This window comes from Papio anubis, chromosome 4 (assembly GCF_008728515.1).
Source record: "Papio anubis isolate 15944 chromosome 4, Panubis1.0, whole genome shotgun sequence".
Classification (NCBI taxonomy): Eukaryota; Metazoa; Chordata; class Mammalia; order Primates; family Cercopithecidae; genus Papio; species Papio anubis.
Window position 1 is genome coordinate 72,248,671 of NC_044979.1, and position 17,742 is coordinate 72,266,412.

The window sequence follows — 17,742 nt, forward strand, 5'->3', positions numbered from 1 at the left end:
AGCCTTAGTTGTTTATTGAATTTCAGCATGTCAAACCTGTGTTTAATTGGAATGGAAAAAAATACATTAAAGAACACATACAAAAAGCTGGAACCATACTGTGTACAAAGTGAGGTAAAATTAGCAGTTTTGCATACATATTTAAAGTTACCCTAATTATATATGTTATGGCTTGACTTTCACATATTTGATACTGATGCACAGTTCCTGAATCCATGAGGTATGAAATTAGTGTGCCTCCTATTTACATCGAGGGTTTGAATTAGTACAGTTTGTTATTGGGTTAAATTTAATAGGATTACAAATAAGTATACATGGAAGTATTTCTTTTTTTGAACCTGTAGAATGTGCTAATAATATATATTGAGTTAATGTGGAGAGATGGAAATTAAGGTCTGTGAAATTTAAGTTTTTGGGCATTTCAGCTGTCCTGGGAACTTTGTTTGCAAAATAATGGGAGGAAGGGAGGCTTTGTTAGCCCTCTTTATTTAAATGAGATCTGTTCTTCATCTTTCTCCATTATGCCAGCCTCTGTTCTTTCAGTCCATTCAACAAATGTTTATTGAGCACTTTGTGCCAGGCACTATTGTAAGTAAAAAAAATAGACAAGTGTTAAGGCAGACATGGTGATAAACACTGTAGAGGAAAAGAGGATAGAAAGTCCTGGGAATTGTTGGCGATTTGAGGTCACTTATAATTTTAGATAGGATGGTCATGGAAGGCCTCACAGAGAAGGTAATATAAAAAGACCCGAAGGGAGTGAGGAAGTGAACTCTATGATGTGGATATTTGGGAAGGAGCATTTCCGATGGAAGGAAAGGCAAATGCAGAGGCCCTGAGGCAGGAGCTTGTTTGAGAAATTGCAAGTGGCCAGTGTGGGTGAAGTGAGTGAGGAGAAGAGTAGTGGGAGATGAGGTCAGGATAAGGTTAGATGACTGAGGGCAGGAAGCTAGATCATATAGTACCTTATAGGTACCTTATAGGTAATAGCAAGATCATGGCTTTCATTCTAAGTGAAATGGCAAATAGAGGAATGATATAATCAGACATAACACTTCAGACAGACTGTTCTGACCCATGTTTTAAGAATAGATTGAAGAGGGGAAAAGAGCAAAACCAGGGAGACCAATGATGAGGCTACTATGGTAATCCAGGTGAGAGGGTGGGTGTAGGCCTTCTACCCTAGTGGTAGAAGTATTCAAAGAGGTCAGATTGTGAATATGCTGTAAATGTAGAGGTGACAGAATTTCCTGACAGATGGGGTTTGTGCTGTGATGGAAAGAGAAGCATTAAGGATGACTCAAAATAGTTTGGCCCCAGCAATTGGAAGAATGTAATTGTGATTTCTTCGTATGGATAAAACTGAGGGAGGAACAGATTGAGGGAAGGGACATGGTTCTTGTACTTGTTAATTTGACAGCCTCTTAAATATTCAACTGGAGAGATACAGTAGGCAGTTGGCCAGATGAATCTGAATTTATGGCGCGAATCCAGGGTATAGCTAAAACTCTGGGAGTTACAAACATGTAGATTGCATATAAACTGGTTAAGATCACAGTGGAATGAGTGTAGATATACAAAGAATCTAAGGTTGGAGCTTTTGAGAATCCAGTGTTAAAAATTCAGGGGGAAGCAGTGGATCCAGGAAAGCAGAATGAGAACATGTAGCTCGTGAAGTAAGAAGTCTTTAGCTTCCTGAATGGCACCTGGAATATAGCAGATGCTCAATAAATATTTGTTGCATGAATGTGGGATAAAGAGAACAACCAAGAAGAGTGCCTTGAAGCCAAGTAAAGAATTGAAAAGAGTAAGGAGTGATTAGCTGTGTTAAATGCTGAAGATTGGTCAAGTAAGGTGAGAGTGAGAATGAGAAATGTGCTTTTGGATTGAGCAGCATAGAGGTCCTTGGTGCCCCAACTACAGCAGTTTTCATTAAGTTGTGGGGAGGAAAGCCTGATGAGAATGGGTTCAGGAGAAAATAGGGGGAGAGAAATTAGGGACTGGGTGTAAACACTCTTGAGTTTTGCTGAAAGAGAAGGAAACACAAATCATCACAGATGCTTCTTTGGATGGATAAGACATAGTTGCTGGTTTCATAAATGGAAAATGAGGATTAATGTAGACATAACTGAAGTAGTCTGAAATGTTAATCTGATTTGGGTAAACGAAATACAGAGGTAAGTGTTAATTTATGATGAATTTTCTGTATGTCTGAACTGGGGAATTATCAACACAAAAATCAAATACAAAAGAAAATCAAATAGTGGTAAATGATTAGCATCAAAGTTTTAACTTAATAAAGGCAGAGAACTGCAGTTAAAACCATGACTTCATGCTTTAGAGAGATGAAGATAAAATAAGCATGACTTCACTTGTTAGTAGAAATTTATAAAATTGATAAAGTTAAACATCTAAAGTACAGTTGAATGTCAGATGTGCTTTGAAACATTTATGTAATTCTTCATTTCTGTTTTGATAAAAGGAAAACATTTCTGTCATAAAATATTAAGAATTAGGGTTAATCATCACAGAATGCTTGAGATATATGAGACAGTATTTTTGGCTTCTCATATACATTACCTCTTTTACTTCTTATAATAGCCTATGAATGATCGTAGAATATAATGCACAAAAAGGATAGATAAGTTGTTCAAAACCGCAGCAAGAAAGTCAGGATACAAACTCAAGTGGTTTGCTTCGGAGCCCATTACAATAATCACTTCACTCTACATCCTCCTAACATGTACACGGATTTTCAATTTGTATTACTTTTATTTTGTACATGTGGCAGAAATTTGCCATGTATTGGTATTGAATTGTTACGTGGTGACTACTTTTTCTAGATATTGGTATATATCACATTTACATTGCATTGGTTTCTTTACAGAGTAGCGCTGGGGAAAGAGAAATTAAATATGATATATTTCTTCAGGGATTTCTGTTAGATTAGTTAAGCAAATCTATACAGATGGTCCCCGATTTACTATGGTTTCACTTAATGAATTTTTGAGTTTATGATGATTTTATTGAGATTATTAAATGTATTTTCCACATATGATGCGTTTAAAAAATTTTTTTATTTTAAGTTCAAGGGTACCTATGCAAGTTTGTTATATGGGTAAACTCGTGTCACAGGGGTTTGTTGTACAGATTATTTTTTCACCCAAGTATTAAGCCTAGTACCCATTAGTTATTTTCCTGATCGTCTCTCTCCCCCCACCCTCCACCCTCAGGCAGTCTCAGTGTCTGTTTTCTTCTGTATATTTCCATATGTTCTTGTATGATGGATTTTTTGGAACATAACCCAATTTGTAAGTCGAGGAGCATGTGTACTTTGAAAAATGTTCGTTTAAAAGACATGTCAATTACATTTTAAAAATATATTTTAGGGGTGGTCATGATTTGGAATCAAATTGGGGAGTTTTACTTTCATATGTGTATATATAATGTATATAGAAGTATAGTTTGGTAGCTCAGCCTTGCCTTCTTTACCACTTTTGATGCTATTCTCTCATGACTATTGGTAAGAATTCAAGACAGGGAAGAACAAACTGCCCAAGACTAGTAACATACTTTTTCTCCTTCACTCATTGAAAGGCATATTAAATCTCATTAGGCCTTTCTTTTTCCAGCAAGTATTCCTAGCAATTTTTTTGCAATCAATTACGTGTTCCCATGGGAACAATGTGCTAATTTGTTGGAGATTGAAACCTGACCAATGACTTCTACCTAATAATTTACTCATTTCTTTGTTGTTTACTCTGTTTCTGGAACTTCGCTAGCCACTGGGCTACAGAGGCAAATAGGACTTTGTCTCTCCCTTTCCTTAGGGCTTAAAGTTTGGAAGAGAAAGATACATTTAAAATTTAAAACTTTACTACTTTGGCTGAGGTATTGTCTTGGAAGATGTCTTGCTGAGGTATTGTTTTGGAAAATGCACATTCCTGGTCCAAATCCAGAGAAACCTATTCATTAGGTTTATTTTAGGGCCTATGAATCTTACTGTTAATGAGTTCCCTGGGTGATGTTGATGGTCATGATCCAAGGGTTATACTGAGAAATACTGTGTTCTTTGAAGCTTAGGGATTTAGGAAGACTTTGTGGAGGAGATAATTCTGAAAGTGGTGTATTGCTTTCTCATTTCTTGGAGTGGTAAGTGTGTCTGAGAGAGGGAGAAGGGGAGAGAAGAGTGGGTGGGCTAGATATTCTGGGGGTAATGAAAGACTTGGGGTTGAGGCAGAGCACTTTGTAATAAAAAATTGTAGATATGACTAGTGGTATTTTACAACAGGTAAGAGAAAATACACATCTCTATAGTTTAAAGATAAGCAAGCTCTGCTCTAAGTCTCAAGTAGTCAACATAAGCATAGCATGTATTTTGGTTACTAAGGACCCTCAATATAGGGCACCTAAAGGACAATTTGTATCATAAATCTCTCCTCAAATTAATAATAGCTAATTTTGCCTAAAAACTAATATTGCAGGGACGTTAAATGTCTGCTTTGAATAGTCTATTTTTAAAAAGAGGATTTTAAAGAAAATGCAAATTGCTGATTTCTTTCTATTTTAATAATTTCCCCAGTACAGATAAAGCTTTCAGAATCCCTCAGTTGATGTGAATATAGAAAGTACAGGGCACCAAAGAACTAAAGGACAGGTAGAAGACAGTGAGATATGAGACTTCAATCTTAATTTATGCAGCATGAATTAGATATATTGGTGGGAAACACTCAAGTAAAATGAAGGGATTACTTATATGTTAGCTTAGTTGGTTAGTATATTGTATCTGTAAATCATAATACTATTGCTTGGACTTTTTTCCTGATTGATTTAGTAATTATTATGGTATATACAAGCGCTTATATAGAATGCTTTTTGTTATGTAAGTTTCTTTACTTTTGGCTGTTTTTAAATCATAGATGACTTAGACTTCCACCATTAGTTGTAAAGTTGTATAATACTCTTTTATTTTAAAATACCAGAAGTACATCATTCTCTGATTTAATTATAGTACTATATGTATTAAATGATGATTGCTTTTAGAATGTGTGTTCCATATTTTGAAGCAGGAAAATTTCTATTTTTAAAGTGGTCATTTCTGTTTCAGTAGGTGTATTCTATCCTTTTATAATTCTTAAGCACTATTAAAATTTTCCTTATCTTATTATTTTTTTAAGGGTCTGAAAAGCCCTCAAGAAAGCCTCAGTGATCTTGGTGCCATAGAGAGTCTCCGGGTCCCTGGAAAGGTATTGATCTACACGCGTGAGCGTGACTTTTTATTTCCTTAAGAAAATATGGTTGCCTCTGGATAATGATAATTGATTCACAGAAGCTTTTCTTTCCCACAGGCAGATGGTTGTTAAGATAAGCTAGGTAAATTTTTATTGTACAGTAGGTGTAGGGCTTGTTTCATTACACATTGGGATGCAGTATGTATGATTCATTATAGCAAAGCAAAAAATGCAAACTTGACAAATTTGGAATTTATTATATTAAATTCTTAGCCTGAAAGCAGTTATATATGTGTGTATACACACACACCCAGACACACGCACACACACACTCTTATTGATTTATCTGCTGTAATTTGTAGAAATAAAATGAAATAATTGACTACTGACTTTTTATACTCTTAACACTGTGCCAAAAATCATGATTATATTTTTGTTGTGGAGCAGAGGTTTTTCAATAAACATCTAAACCATAGTGTTTATACTGAATTGTATAAGTTATCTCCTAGATTGTAGGAATTTTAGATTTTAATTGTCTGATATTCATGTGAATTTCTCAGTTTACAAATTTTATATAGGTTATTTGAAAGCTAGCTGGATTCCCCTCAGAATTATTAAGTATTGTTAAATCCCTGCTGTTTTTCTGGAGTATTGCTGCTCGGAGCTGCCCATGTGAATAGCTGCTCCATCACAGATTAAGTTGGCATTTCTGAATGTCTGTTTTTGTATTTTTTTTAATTTGAGAGGGACACGTGAAAATACTGTTTGTTTTCTGCATCAGGCATTTGAATACACCAGGCGTGCTTCTCTTGATCAGCAGTTTAAGGCCTCTCTTTACAGCTCAGTATCAGCTCCTTAGGAGGATGATTTCTCATCTCTTTCAGGTGCCTTGCCTGCTAAAGTGAATTTTGTACTTACTGTATTGCTTTTATTTTGGGTTAGACCCAAACATATTCTCCAAATGCAGTAAAATTATAACCAACTCTTTTGCATGAAATGGTTCAGACAAAAACTTTAAAAAAGCATTCCATATAGTTTTATATAATGTTATTAAAAATTATTGACTATGAAAAGGTTAGGAAATAAGAGATAGCTATAAATCCTAATTGACAATAATTCTCTTTATTTCTTTGACTTAAGAAAAAGATGATCGTGCATTATGAACATACCTTGAATTCGATTGTATTACATATTGCAGAATCAATGTTAAATTGATGAGTGAGCCTCTTTAAAAAAATACGTGACTGTCTTAATAAGAACTTTCTGTTGCGTTTCCACCATGAGCCATGATGTTTTCCCAGTAGTGGTTGGTAGTGAATTTATGGTGATCTCATTACACAGTCTTCTTATTGACTCTATACCCCCAGCTCCATCAGTGACCAGTGCTGTCTCTACTTTTAGGATAACTGGCCTTGGGTAGAGTGGCTAGTCTGGGATCACAAGGTCAGCAAATATAAATCATTCAGGTGAAGAGTAAGCCTAAAGCACTGGTCTCTTTAGCACATACTAAGAAGCTAAGTTAGTTAAATAATAAAACAGTTAATAGTAAAAAAGATATTGATGCTGTAAGCTTACATTTAACCTTACACTAAGAAATCCCTACAAGCTTCATCTGCCTGTTTGTTTTTTTCTTTGTTCTCCTATAGCATAACAAATGATGGAGGGTGAACAGAGCTGCTGCCTTCTTTCTGGGTAGTTCTGAGAACATAAGAGTGCTGGGTCCAGAGAGTGGCAAAGCTCCAGTCAGTAAACTGAGTCTTTGGATAAGGTTTGAAGTCAGTACTGACATCAAGAGTTAAGAAGACTCATATTCAGAAATTCCCTATACAGCATAGCTTGATGTAACTTTAATGTTGAGTATTTTTCACAGTTTAGATATGACTTTGTACTTAGATCATACACATATATTTTAATGATTTATTTTTATGTAATTGCTTTAAAATTAATGTTGCTGCTAGTTCTTGATGTCATTGAAAAAGATCTTTACTTAAGATCTTTTAAAATTAAGATTAAAAGCATTTTAACAAAATGGAAAATGTTAATTCAAATGATTATTTTAAAATAACCTTTGCTTTAAATATAAAATTAATGTATACTCTAAACAGAAAACATGATAAACAGAAAAAGGTATCTAAACAACAACAAAAAAAATCACAAAAATCACCAACACTGTCAAGGTTAACGTTGCCTACTGGTCTTTTCCCTATGCATATTCAACAAATTTATTGAGTTTCTATGTGCTAGAGATACTTCTTAGGGATTAGCAGTATAGCAGTGAAAAGACAAGAGTTCTCTCCAAAAGCCAAAACTTCCCTGTTGTCAGAGAGCTTACTTACATTCAAGCCAGGGGTAAGATTACAAATTAGAATACTGTGAAGGAAACAGGGCGATGAGATAAACTCTTTGAAATTGGCAGTTATTTTACAGGAAGTAGTCAGTATAGCTTTTCCACCCTCCCTCCCCAACCTTTTTAAAATGGTATTATACTCTAGAAATTATTTGGAAGCTTGGGTTTTTAATTTAGTTATATATATGTTACATAGAAAATTCTCACAGTATATTCTAGGTTTAAAAAGCAAGGTACCCATTAGTTTTGCTTAGGGGAGTACTCTTTGAACTTAACAATGTGTGCTATTTAAGTAGTCACTATAAATTTTTATATGGAAAACTTATAAACATTAACTTCATTTAATAGGTCTGCCTCACTCATAAGTGTAAGTACAACTTTTAAAAAACATTTCCCTGGTCTTCAGGAATGGTCTCCTTTCTTTTCATAATGTCATTCTAAGTTGGGACAGAGGATTGATATTTCAGTGGCATTTTCAAGAAAGAAATAGGTTAGTTTGAGTTCTGTTACATGAAAAGGTTCTAGTATAAAGGATAAGTAGGAGAAAAATATTAGGATAAATCATGGCTGTTTAAGTTTAAAATGGTGAAGTATTGGCAAATTTTATGTGCTCCAACTTGCTAGAAAAAGGAGGGTAGTGAAGGAGAATTGAAGGTCACTAGCTGTGCTTGATAAGCCAGATGGTATTATTTATTTATTTATTTTAGAACTATATAAATTCAAAGTGGGAAGAAACTATAGAAACTATCTGGTACAATTTCTGCATTTTATAGACAATCTGATCCTGTGCCCCATTTTTAAGAGCAGATGCAAGTCAAATAGTAATCTGTATACTGGAAATTTGGAATTTGGGTGGATAAAATGGTATAGAAAAGTAGAAAATATTTAAGGTTCTTTTCCGAACTTGCTAGAGGAAGGGAAACTTTTAGACAGATTTCAGGAATTTTAGCTTAAATAGCTCAGTGCCAAGATCAGTGGTGCCTAAACTTTGCTGTACATTTAGAATCAACAGTCCCCAGGCCATGGCCAATTCCAATTAAATTACCGTTTTTGGGTGGAGGCAAGTGTCAGTAATATTTAGAGATTCCCTGGTAATTCCAGTGTGGAGCCAGGTTTGTGAACCATTGGCCAAGATGAGAATATTATCTTAACAATGGAGTAATAGGAAATAGAGGAACTGTTCTAAAAAATAGTTTGAAAGTTTTACTGAGAACTTTTGTAGGATAAGATAGAATGACCTATAATTTCATTCTTCGAAATAGATTCTGTTATATTTCAAATTAGTGGGATTTTCATGCAGAGGTAAAGATATAAGAAATTAGGTAGCATTTTCTAAGCTTGTTATCCATTTAAACATGAAATGTATTTTACTTAATTGGTTACAAGAATTAAGAATAAAACTAGTATTTATTATAATATATGATAGTAGTCAGAGCCAAAATGTTCTTAGTTATAGAACTTAGTAGGACTGTGTTTGAGAGTATTTGTTGAACCCAGATTAAAAAGTAAAAATACCAGTATTCAGAACCTTATAAATCTACATCCAGCCTTTATTAGTAAACACTTTCTATAGTACTTTCACAGTGGCACAATATGAACCTGAAAAAGAGTATTGATACTAATATTGTTTTATGAATTTTTACTGAAACATTGCCTCCTCATAGTATTCTTTAATGATAAGACTTTTCTTGTCCTCAATTTAATTAACTCATAAATAGTAATGAGATTCAACTGTCTTTACTATTACATGATTGGTTTACCTTTGATTTTTTTTCATGAAAGAAAAATATAGGATGAAGTGACAAAATAAATGTCTGTTGCAGTCAACATTTGAGAATATATTTGTTTAAATATTTTATACTTCTTCCATTCAACAAGTATTTATTGAGTACCCGCCTACTCTGAAGCATTTCTGCTTGTATACATTCTAGGAATTTGAGCAGAATGTTTTCTAGAGTTTCTAGTACTTCTGTGAAATCAGATAAACCGATTTGACTTGACTTCTTAAAATCCATTAAAAGAATCCTAAAACCACATGCTAACTGCAGAGCTTGGTTTACAGTTTTACCAAAATTCGTGGAAAGTGTGCTTGAACCACAGTCAAGAGACATAGGTTCAAGTATTAACTTAAACAGTCAGCTTGTTGAAAGGAAGTCATTTTAATGCTTTGTGCCTCAGTTTCTTCATTTGTGAAAAGATGCTATTGAACTAGATGACTTTTTTAGAGTACTTGTAGCTCGAATGTTTTATAGTTTCTATATTGTAATTTTTGTAGGGGAAATATGATAGGAGAAATATACATTCTAAAGAATTTTTTGAGCAGTTTTTGTTAGAAGATTTGCATATTGGTGTCTATATCAGAGAGGATTAGTATTGAGGTTTATGACTAGGAGACTTTATTTAGAGATTGTGATAAAGACTATGTATCATTTAGGACAGGTGTCTTCTGCAGGTGGTACTAAGGGAGGCTGTAACTATGGATCTGCAAAATCATATAAGAGTTTTTCTTAGGTGCTCATGGCCAACGATATTTAGTTGTGTTCCCTTGAACCATTAATGAAATTATGCTTCTCATAGCTTCAGATGCTTTGAGATTCTTAACCCTTCTTTCATAGCAATCATATAAGTTCATTCATACAGTCCATTTGGCAAACACTTATGGTACCAGGCAGTTACTAATCATTGAAAATACAAAGAGATACAAGACTGTTCCTAACTCAACCTGAGTGGGGGAGACAAGCAAAAATAGATAATTGCAGAGGAGTAGAGGCACAATAGAGTTCAGCTAGGAGAGGGTGTGAAATAGGTAGAAGTATATTCAGGATCTTTTAGAGTTGGTGATTAATTTTTTAAAGAAATATTACAGTTTTATGGGGTGAGTTGTTGAGTAGAGGTTGGGGACAAGGATACTGATTAAGAAGAAAAAAGGAACATAAGGTATAGGAAATGGAGAAGGGTTACATTGGAAGGACATTTAAAAAGCAGAATTTGAGATTGATGATTTTATTGGATTTGGAAGGTGGAAGAACCTATAAAAGGCACTGGGATTGAAGGTGCTGTGATGTTGTCTTTTCTCAGAATAGACAGTATTATTATCTTTTAGAGAAAGTGTCTGATGAGATGTTTGAAAACAAAAGAAAAACAAAATTAAGATGTACACACTGGATTTTTCTCCATATATCTTGATTTATGATGTATCTTTTCTTCAGCGTTAGCCCCAGAAAGGACAGGCATTGGCACACATTAAAATACATCATCTTAATCACTTGATTGTGTTATAAAGCTGGATTAAAATGTGATCCAATAACCTTTTATTAAAATGTACTATAAATCATTTTGCCCCAAACCTCTTTTTAAATTGTAACTTCAATAGTATTCCACAAGATGGCACTAAAAGCCTGAAGAAAAACAGGGTAGGCTTTAAAAGATAAGTTTATTTAAAACACACACAGAAACTGATGAACTAGGAATCTTTGATGGATTATTATTGTTGTTCTAGTGGGATATTAGGAGAATGTGCCGTTTCCTCACGTAATCAGACATCTGACAATTCGTTATAAACTTATGTGGCATATGGTTTTAGGGAATCTGTGATCTTGAAATAAGTTCTGAATCCTGTTTCATTTGGAAAGAGATAAAATTTATTTCTGTTCAGTGATTTATGACTTTTGTAATACTGATTGAATATTGAAAACTTCATGTTTTGTTCTTGCTTTTAGCTCTGTTTTAGATTTTGGTGACTAGACACTTTTTTTTTTTTTCTTTCAGTTAGAACCCTAACGTGATGTTAACTTTGGTAAGATTATAGCGTCTGTTTTCCCTATAACAGAATAGATTTTTTTTTGTTGACAAATGAAGAAATGCAAACAGTAAAAAAAAGTCTTTGATAAGGGATTTGCTGTGGCAAACTCCAAATCATGCTTGCAAAATTTCTCTTTCCTTCCCAACATACACATGTACATACACTGCATTCTGCCATTGAGTTATATAATCAGCTATATAGGCACTAACTTCTGCCACTGAGTTATATAATCAGGTGTATAATATGAACTGTGATCTAATGAGCTACGTACAGAAAGAGGAGTTGGTGTGCATTTCATTTTTCTATATATTTTTAGCGGAGTTTTGAAATCTGACCTATGAAGTAAAGATTTGCATTCATATTTTTGTTTGAATAAAAACCTAGTATTGAAGATCATGAGATTCCAAGCTGTTATGTGGGTTTAGAAATTAGGTTAAATTACTTTTCAAAATTGCAGAAAATATTGAATTTAGTAATGGTAAGGAAAACTGTTAAGCTGTCATAACTAACTTTTTAAAAAAGTGAATAGAATTAAGAGCCCTGAATTTGGATTAGCAGTTTTAATTAGTGTGATATTTTAGATAATTTAAAAGTAGTGGTTAAATACAAAATTAGTAGTCTCTCTTTTTTTCCTCCTAAACTTGAAAACCATCCCTTGAGTGATGAACTCTTAAGTGGAAAATTTCTTGGTAAAGTTATAGTCTAGTTCCTTAGAAACCATAAACATACTGGGAATGTATTATAATGCCTTACATTTGAGGGCTCAAATTGTTTTACAGAGCTGAATCCCCAATTCCCATAAAATCTTTTTTGTTGTATTGTGAGGAAAAGTAGCTTGGCTAAATCAAAGATGTTGACTTAAATCTCTAATATGATTGTTTTTCTTCATTTTTCATAAAGTTACGTTTCTGATGTACATTTATGTGCATGGTCATGTAGCTTTATCTCAGACATGATCAAAATAGAAAAATAGACTGGGTGGTATTATCTGCAACCTTATTGCGTGTTGTGACTGCCGGAAAAACACAGCCTCTAACACATTGAATTCTGCTTGGTTTATTACATTAAGAAAATATTGAATATTTATGCCTGTTTTTGATATAGCACCTGAGGCAGTGATATGTGTTAAGATGTTTTATTTTTAGTGAAGAAAATATGGTTCTAATACATAAAAAATATATTGAATTTAAACAAATCTCAGTTGTTGCATTTGTCTCTTGGCGTACATGCAGGCTCTCCCTTGTGACAGTTTTCTATCCTGCGGAAGCCACCCTTTATTGCTTTAACCTGTTGTGCACTTTCCCGATGCAATATTTTTACTTTTGCTTTGCTTTATATTTGTAACCCTATTCCTCCAATGTCTAAATCTGAAATTCTACCTATTCTCTCATATTTTCCAAATGCCACCTCTTCCATCAGATGTGAACCCACCGTCTGATGCCTTCCTTCTGTTTGCATCACCCTTATGTTCTGCCGTGCTTTGTCATTTCTTACTTATTCATCTGATCCTTCCTATTACTTAACTGTTTGAGGGAAGAGCTATATTTTACTCATTTGTGTTCCTGTATGACCTAGTATGGGAAATTTTTACATAGTGAGAATTTAAAAAATTGTTAAATGGATTTTTTTTTTTTTTTTTGGAAAGATAAGGTTATAGAGCTTTGAAAGTAGGCAGGTTAGTTTCTGATGATAGTATGGGAGAGAGATTTGATTTATTCATTTTTTACCTTTTATGCTTTTGTTTTCTCCTCTTTGTTATTCCAATTCATTACTTTAATTGTAGTTTTTTCTCCAGCTTTAATTCTCGGTGATGCTGATATACTTTTTGCTTAGTTGATTACCATTGACAGCAAGTTGTGTGGCAGCACATTTGGTAGCCTGTAGTTGTTAACAAATTATTTTTGGATTTTCAAGTTTTAGAGAGCATTTATATCACTATTAATGTGACTATGTATTTATTAATTACTATGTGACATAAAATTTATTATAAAAATGTTTTAAACATTTTTAAGGCTGAAATATTTTATCCCAGACTTAGTTTGAATATCTAAGATTATTCTAATTTTTTTCTTAAATCACATGTTTAAATATGGTATAAGAAGTTTCATTTGGTATTCATTTTCCCCAATTTTGCCTTGTAATTTTTAAATAGGAAACCTTTTGTTTGTTTTGTTTATGTAAAATTTGGCCTCACACCTATGTATTGGTTCTATTTTAGGTGAAGAATTGTGTATTTTTGTACATCTCCCACCCTAGGAAATCAGTTTCTATTAAATTATGGAGTAATTGTGTTAAGAATATGCAATCTGGATGCTTCTGTTTATTTTTCTAATTTACATGTATAAAATATTCCTAAATCAGTTCATATTGTTATCTCTAATTAAAATAAAGAAATGTTTTACTAAGAGTTTGTGGAAAATTTTGACTATTGAAACAAGAACATATTGTCTTTTCCTTTCCTTTTGTCTTATATTTATTTTTTGGCAATTAACTGTAAATTAATTTTAGTTTGATCAGTGATTACTATCTACGGTGTGCCTTGGCACTGTGGAGCAGCATGATGCAGAACGAAGAGAAATCACAGTTCTCAAGAAGCGTACAGTCTGATTGATCAGGCATCCCTAACAGCGATGAAACGTTTGGACAATGATTAGGTAGAAGCAGAGCTTTACAGACTGCTAGTTCAGTGGGACTAAAAAGAACATGGTGATCGGGATTCTAGTCAGAAGGGGGTTTGAATAAGTTCCAGTTCAGATGTATATTTTCACATAGAAGCTATGAAATTGTTTTAAAGGAGAGGATATTTTATAGGCAAATAATGTTACATGGGGGCATTTGTTTTAGATTTAATTCTATTTTGTATGCTACATTTCTTTTTCTGATTTTCTAGGTTTTATTCCTTTCCTTAGTCCAGGTTTCTTATACTTCAGAGTGTCAGGTGTTCCATGTCAGTTCTTTGAAATTATATGGGGTTGTATGCTTTCTGTGATACTAATTGCTTAGTTCTTCAGGAAACAATAGCATTTGATATACATATACAGATTGTACTCCTTTTACAGAGTCATCATGTTTTTGAAATGTACACTTGTGAGATACTTATAAATTATGTTTTTTCTTTGGCTTTCTTAATAAATTTGGATATTTGTTTCACTGTCATTTTGAGAGAGACCGAGACAGAGAGAGACACACACACAAAGAGAGAGAAAGAATACATGTTTGCCCTTTACAGGTGGGAAAAAAAAAAAAAAAAAAAAACAAAAACTAGGCATGAAGAGACTAAGTTGCTGAGGGTTAATAATGGAATTGCAGCTAAAAATCCAAGTATCTTTACCTTCTTATTAATCAATTAGGCACTATATGGAGAACCTCAGCATGGTGTTATATGTCATTGACATTTATGCTTTTAAAATGAAAGTAATCATTGCAGTCTATTTTAATTTCTAGCTTGGCTCCATTTCTGATTAAAAAAATCATAACAGTTTTTGTAATCTTCAAATATTTTGTCTTGAATGATATCAACTGCATTTATTTGCTCATATTACTGCAGACTGCAGAATTCCTAGGGAGGCAGTGTTGCCATGTCCTCACTTGGGCCTTATTTCCTCCCCTCTCTTAGCTTACAGTATTTGAAGCTGGTATTTCAAATGTCTGTGGACTTTTAGGGAAAGAGATTGCCAGGAAGTTCAGACCTCCTCTTCCATTTCATGTCTTACTTTCATTTCATATTTCCATTGGATGCACGGAGGCTGCCTGTTGATAGGCTAGTTGGTAACCTTCCCTTCCACACGTGTGAGTTTTAACCAAGTCTGTGTGCAGCACCACTGTCCAGGGTGCTAAATGGATTCATGTGTTGTAGATAAACCCCTTTGGGAATATAGCTCCCACTGTTAGGACCCCGGATTTCTTACTGCACTCATAGTAGCTGATCGCAGGCTGACTCAGTGATAGCTATGTCATTGACCTTTTTTTCTCAGTGTATTTTATGAGTTAGTACAGAAGAGGGATTTTTCCTTTCCAAGCATTTTTTATTATGCAGGTTTGATATTTATGAGTTTGCCTTCTCTTTTAAGTTTATTGGAATTTACATTTAAACAGTCAACTATTTTCTTGAGTTTTAGATTTGTTCTATTATTTTTAGCTTGAAAGTACTAATAGGGAATAATTTTATAGTTAATTTTACAAATACAACATGTAAGTTAAACTCTAAAAGATATCTGAGCAGGGCTCTTTTTACAAATAAAAAATATGCCCCACAATAAAATAATCTAGAATGTCTCTATTTGAAAAATATACTGTTCTTTGATCTCTGACAAAAACAAGCAATGGGGAAAGGATTCCCTATTTAATAAATGGTGCTGGGAAAACTGGCCAGCCATATGCAGAAAGCTGGATCCCTTCTTTACACCTTATACAAAAATTAACCCAAGATGGATTAAAGACTTAAACGTAAGACTTAAAACCATGAAAACCCTAGAAGAAAAGCTAGGCAATACCATTCAGGACATAGGCCTGGGCAGAACTTCATGATTAAGACACCAAAAACAATGGCAACAAAAACCAAAATAGACAGATGGGGTCTGATTAAACTAAAGAACTTCTGCACAGCAAAAGAAACTATCATCAGAGTGAAAAGGCAACCTACAGAATGGGAGAAAATTTTTGCAATCTATCCATCTGGCAAAGAGCTGATATCCAGATTCTACAAAGAAATTAAAGAAATTTACAAGAAAAGAAAAAAAACCACCCCATCAAAAAGTGGGCAAAGGATATGAACAGACACTTCTCAAAAGAAAACATTTATGCAGCCAACAGACATATGAAAAAAAGCTCATCATCACTGGTCATTAGAGAAATGCAAATCAAAACCACAGTGAGATACCATCTCACACCAGTTAGGATGGCGATCATTAAAAAGTCAGGAAACAACAGATGCTGGAGAGGTTATGGAGAAATAGGAATGCTTTTACACTGTTGGTGGGAGTGTAAATTAGTTCAACCATTATGGAAGACAGTGTGGTAATTCCTCAAGGATCTAGAGCTAGAAATACCATTTGACCCAGCAATCCCATTACTGGGTATATACCCAAAGGATTGTAAATCATTCTATACAGACACATGCACACGTATGTTTATTGCGGCGCTATTCACAATAGCAAAGACTTGGAAGCAATCCAAATGCACATCAAGTATAGACTGTATAAAGAAAATGTGGCACATATACACCATGGAATACTATGCAGCCATAAAAAAGGATGAGTTCATGTCCTTCTCAGGTACATGGATGAAGCTGGCAACCATCATTCACAGCAAACTAACACAAGAACAGAAAACCAAACACTGCATGTTCTCACTTACAAGTGAGAGTTGAACAATGAGAACACATGGAGGGGAACATCATACACTGGGGCTTATTGAGGGGTAGGGGCTAGGGGAGGGATAGCATTAGGAAAAATACCTAATGTAGATGACGGGTTGATGGGTACAGCAAACCACCATGGCACGTATATACCTAGTAACAAACCTGCGCATTCTGCACATGTACCCCAGAGCTCTAATAAAAAATAAAAAGAAAAAAAGAAAAATATACTGTTCTTTAATCGACCAGATAATTTTTGTGTATTTCCTTAGTATTTTTGTGTTGTTTTAATTTCTGTAAAATGACTTAAAACAGTATTTCCTTTTTGTGTATATAAATGTATTTGAGGTTAATTTGAATTAAAAATCAAATGGCTAACTTGTTATGTGTCTATAATAATGTCTTGATTAACTAGTGTGGCAGGGGAGTGGGTATCTGAATTGTAAAAATTTACTAGTTAACTGAAGCTTTATCTGATTGTGCAGTGAAGTTGCATAGGATATGGATGCTGACATTGGGTTTAGGGATTTGTCTGTTAGGCTCTTCTTCAAATCCACATAACCTCCATTCTGTATCGTTAGAAAGAAAGCATTTTATCATATACAGAAATTTAGATTCATAATCAGATCATTAATTGTAACAGCAATCCACTTTGAAGGAAGCTTCTTAGAATTACAGAACTAAATTTGTGAACCTTTTCTGGAGCCACTGTTTCTTAGTTGAGTGCTGAGATTTTTTTAGCAGAGTTGATGTTTTCTGCTCAGGGCTCCAAAGTTGATTGTGACCCAGAAGTTGTTGAGGTGTTCTTCCCTTATTATCTGTTGTGAGACAGATTTTAGAATGTTATTAAATATTCCAAATGTAAAATGTATATATCTGTGATATGTATGTATGATAGGTTTAGGTAGTCACTTTTTTTTCTTTTGTTGAACATTAGCATTGTTTTCAACCTTCTTGACATGCAAGGAATTGAGGATAAAATCTGAATATTCAAACTAGCTAGTTT

The 17,742-nt window shown here is 33.9% G+C and overlaps 1 protein-coding gene across 2 annotated transcripts in view; it reads left to right on the top strand.

Annotated features, from left to right (window-relative positions):
- The window catches only part of VPS50 (VPS50 subunit of EARP/GARPII complex), a 118,194-nt gene that overhangs the window by 1,897 nt on the left and 98,555 nt on the right, over nt 1-17,742 (top strand). For both annotated transcript variants that reach the window (XM_021936035.2, XM_021936036.2), the window contains exon 2: nt 5,178-5,246. In XM_021936035.2, coding sequence (XP_021791727.2) covers nt 5,178-5,246 — 69 coding nt within the window. The remainder of the gene's footprint in view (nt 1-5,177; nt 5,247-17,742) is intronic.